This window comes from Anoplophora glabripennis, unplaced genomic scaffold, assembly GCF_000390285.2.
Source record: "Anoplophora glabripennis isolate ALB-LARVAE unplaced genomic scaffold, Agla_2.0 scaffold11, whole genome shotgun sequence".
In the NCBI taxonomy this organism is placed as follows: domain Eukaryota; kingdom Metazoa; phylum Arthropoda; class Insecta; order Coleoptera; family Cerambycidae; genus Anoplophora; species Anoplophora glabripennis.
In genome coordinates, this window is record NW_019416496.1 from 310,219 (window position 1) to 314,357 (window position 4,139).

Below are 4,139 nucleotides of genomic sequence, written 5' to 3' on the forward strand. Positions count from 1 at the left end.
TACTTCATAATATTTTTAAAATGTCCTCTTTAAGGCACCGCTCGATGCCCTAATAAAATATGTATTTTCTATCTATATGACATAGGAGTAATATAATCACTATTAGTCCACCCTGTATGTATTGATTTAAGACAACATTTATAAATGAATATCTCTAATACAGGAAAACACTAAATATGCAGGTATGTGGATGTAGTGAACAATGGTTAAAATAGTAAACGGTTTATAACATTTTATTTTTAAAAAAATCTTCAATATAATTATTTAACTAACCAAGAAATGTTACAATACATTACATATCATTAATAAAATAATATTTAAAAAAATATCAAATGCAACTGGTATCAGATTAATTATTTACCCTATCGAATATATCAGAGTTTTTGGTGCCACGGTGTAGTATATCTCCACACCCCACTCCCAGTCCGAAACATTCCGTAATTATTTGTGGTGGGGCGCGATAGAATGAGAGCGACCCAACTAGTGGGGACTTTAAGATGCCCATCAGTGTACAATAACATATTAGTTTCCACAGTCATAAAAATGGGGGGGGGAATTGTTTACAGGGTGGTTAATTGTATAATTTTTACGTAAATTCACGTTTTTTCGCTTATAACTTTTTCCGATCATTTCCACGAGAAAACAGTAAAATGCTTTTTTTTTCGTCTTCAAAAGACCTACAAAACTAGCCCCCGAGCGTCAAAAAATATTGGTTAGATCAAAAGTTATAAACAGTAGAAATTTATTTATGACTTTTGAATTAAACATTTATAAACTGCGTTATTATTACCAGAACGTTTTGGCATCGCATCCTCTCATTCCTTATCACTGTCTAATAACTCACACGAAATCTGGAACCGGTAAGTTGAATAGTTTACAAGTTATGGCCTTATAAACAAATTAACTAATTATTAGTCTGGACGATCCCGAGCATCTTCAACAATCGCACTGATTTTTTTCATGGTAGGTTCCATAACAATACATTGAAATCTATCATTTTTTTTTAAACCTGGAATTTTCTTTTATGCGATGCCAAAACGTTCTGGTAATAATAACGCAGTTTATAATTCAATAGTCATAAATAAACTTCTTCTGTTTATAACATTTGATCTAATCAATATTTTTTGACGCTCGAGGGCTGGTTTTGTAGGTCTTTTGAAGACGGAAAAAAGTACTTTACTGTTTTCTGGTGGAAATGAACGGAAAAAAGTTATAAGCGAAAAACGTAAATTTACGTAAAAATTAAACAATTAACCACTCTGTAAACAATTTCCCCCCATTTTTATGACTGTGGAAACTAATACCACATATCTAACCCATATGCGACACTCCTTTGATGTGGCGTAAATGCCGCTGTTGACCTCGTCCCTTTAAATTGGATGCTAAACGTTGCCAGATTGGGCAATAAAAATTTATATCNTATCCGCTATAAATTTTCAAAATTAGTAATTTTTTATATTCACGCTTGAAGAAAAAATAGTATATGTCACTCGGAGTGGAAGGCTCATTATGTGTTTTGCCCAATTTGCTCAGCCTCGGCTAACGCCTCGGCGAGCAAACTTTTGGGCTCAACACATAATGATCGCCTTCTACTCCTAGTAACATAATATACTATTGCCGTGCATTTAAATACAAATGCCTAGGGATCGTTTAAATGAAACATGAAAAATTAAAAAAGTAATTGTGCTAATTTAGTAACACTTTAGGCTTTATTGTGGAATTTCACTTAAGGAAATAAACTGTGAGTAGGTAATGCGGCACTTTAGACCACCCCCCATTCCTCCACCTTTTCCCTTCCCCCTCCCCTTCCCCGCCAGCCAATCAGAGCGCAGCGATACCGTCATAATTAAGGATAACCGTCATGCGAAAAAGAATAATAAAAGGATAACCGCATTACCTACTACTGTGACAGTTTCAAGATATTTCTTGTTCTTGAATTTGAAATGAAGGTATTCTTCATTGCCTGATTAAATATTTTGAAGTTTTGTTTTCCATAAAACGTCTTTTTTTAATTTGTTAATTTTGCCTATTGTGTCTTTCATTTTTCAAAGTTGTTCACAAAATTTGTTTAAAAAGTAGTCAATAAATATTTTGCTTCAGCCTATGGCATTAAACGCGGCCAACTGTTGGCTTTCCATCAGCACTTGGTTGGTCCGAATCGACCCAACAGTTCGAGAGTTATTTCTTTTACAAGTAGACTAGGAGTTCTGACAAGTATTTACCTGCACACCACCTATCACCAGTGGTCCACCAGAGTCCCCGCTGCAAGTGGACTTTCCACCAAGTCCAGAAGCGCAGATGTGGGTTTCCTGAATCACACCCAAGTACGCGACGTTGCACACAGTGTTGGATATGACGGGTATGTTGACCTGTCTCAGAACTTCGGAGATGGCGGTGGATTCATCAGATTCCAAACCCCAGCCGCTGACGCGAGCTTCGTGGCCCTCAAAACTGTTGGAGGTGTCACCGGCGAGAGATACGATTTGTATGGCATCTAGAACAGTGAAGGGAATATTCTGTATCAATCTTGTATCTTTCTTTTGCGTAGTGCTAATTTCCTCCCTGTGGAATTACAACTAATTTTAACAAACTCCCCGAGATTGCATTTTATTATTAACATGTCAGTGTATTACAAAATCTTAACAACTATTTTTGTAAAAAAATCGAGGTTTCCACTGATTTTTAGCTATTTTTCGAGGGAAAGCTCTTGACGTGACAGAGAGAGCATTTCTGATGGCTCCATTGCAGCGTTGCCAGACGTCCCGATTTTGGCGGGACGTCCCGCCTTTTAACCCAAAATTAAATGTCCCGCTTTTCACGCTCTTGTTTTGTTTTTCCTTTAGGCATCAATTATTTTCTTTTTTTTTCTTAGACATCGATTTTTTTTAAGACAATTCGTTTCCCAGATATCCTGAGACCTTTTTTTTTTAGGCATTAATTACAAACCCGTAGTATGTCCCGTTTTTGAACGAAAGAATTCCGCTTTTTTATTCAAAAAGTTTCAAAATCCCGCTTTGCCAGAAAAAAAATCTGGCAACGCTGCTCCATTGCTTCCAGAAGGTCAAAAAAAAAATTGTTGTGGCTATGTAATATACACGGACCAATTTCTGAACGACCTCTGTATGTAAGCGGATGGACTAAAAAACAGTACTTACTGTTGAGTACCACTGGCGAAGGTAACCGTATCAAAGCGATATCATTGCGAAGAAGAAGCCTGGACCACTTTGGGTGAATGTAGATACTGGAAGTAGAAACCCTCACTTGAGTGGGTTCCAGGTCACGAACGCGGTGCGCCCCAAGGATCACTAACACCGGCCCAACTGCCCTAAGACACAACAGAAATCGACATTCAAAAAACCTTGGTAAAATTAAAATATTTATTATTAATGTTTTCGTAACATATATTAGAGCCAGGAAATATAGAATTCGACGCGACTTTTTGTTTCGGCAAGCTGAATTTATCACTATAGATGCTAAATATTATGTACAACATCCGCACGATAACAAAGCAACAGTATACTTAGGTGACGTGAATGTGAAAAAAATTCTGAGCCAGAGGCTCACGCATGCCTCGGTTGACTCGCTTGCCATGCCACTGAATTGCGGCTCTATCTAACAGCCTTCCGTATTCCATTTAATTAAAAAATGAAACTTTTCTGCATTTAAAATAAAAATAAATAAAATTATACACGGAAATGACGTGTAATTAAAAATGATAACTTTTTGCTACTCTCATCTTTATTTAAAATTCGACCTATGTTACGAACTGAATCTCCCTGCTGCCAAAGAGCATCAATTATTCTAGCCTTTTCCTGATCGGTGCAATGCATGTCTATTTTTGTTAATATCAGCAACAATAAACAATTTACCCAACTTTATAAATTAAAAACCTTATTTTATGATGTCGAGTAGTTGTTTAGTTTAGTTATCTTGTTCTTGAGTATTTTATTAGTGATTATTTATTTATAAGTAATACTATACCCAATAAATAGTTAATAATATTAAAATAAAAATTATAGTAGACTTACATTTTAAAATATGTTTAGAAAATAAATACGCTTTCGTAAGTTTTTGAACAAAATTTATAAAATTCAGACCGATATAATCTAATCTAAATTATTTCTGCTGGAATTCAAATA

At 35.5% G+C, this 4,139-nt stretch overlaps 1 protein-coding gene across 1 annotated transcript in view; it reads right to left on the reverse strand.

The window, feature by feature from the left end:
- LOC108907689 (serine protease persephone) overlaps window positions 1-4,139 on the reverse strand; it is a 16,847-nt gene that overhangs the window by 7,167 nt on the left and 5,541 nt on the right. The window contains exons 4-5 of the mRNA XM_018711475.1: window positions 3,156-3,325; window positions 2,223-2,494 (exon numbers count right to left, since the gene is read on the reverse strand). Of these exons, the coding sequence (XP_018566991.1) occupies window positions 2,223-2,494; window positions 3,156-3,325 (442 nt within the window). The remainder of the gene's footprint in view (window positions 1-2,222; window positions 2,495-3,155; window positions 3,326-4,139) is intronic.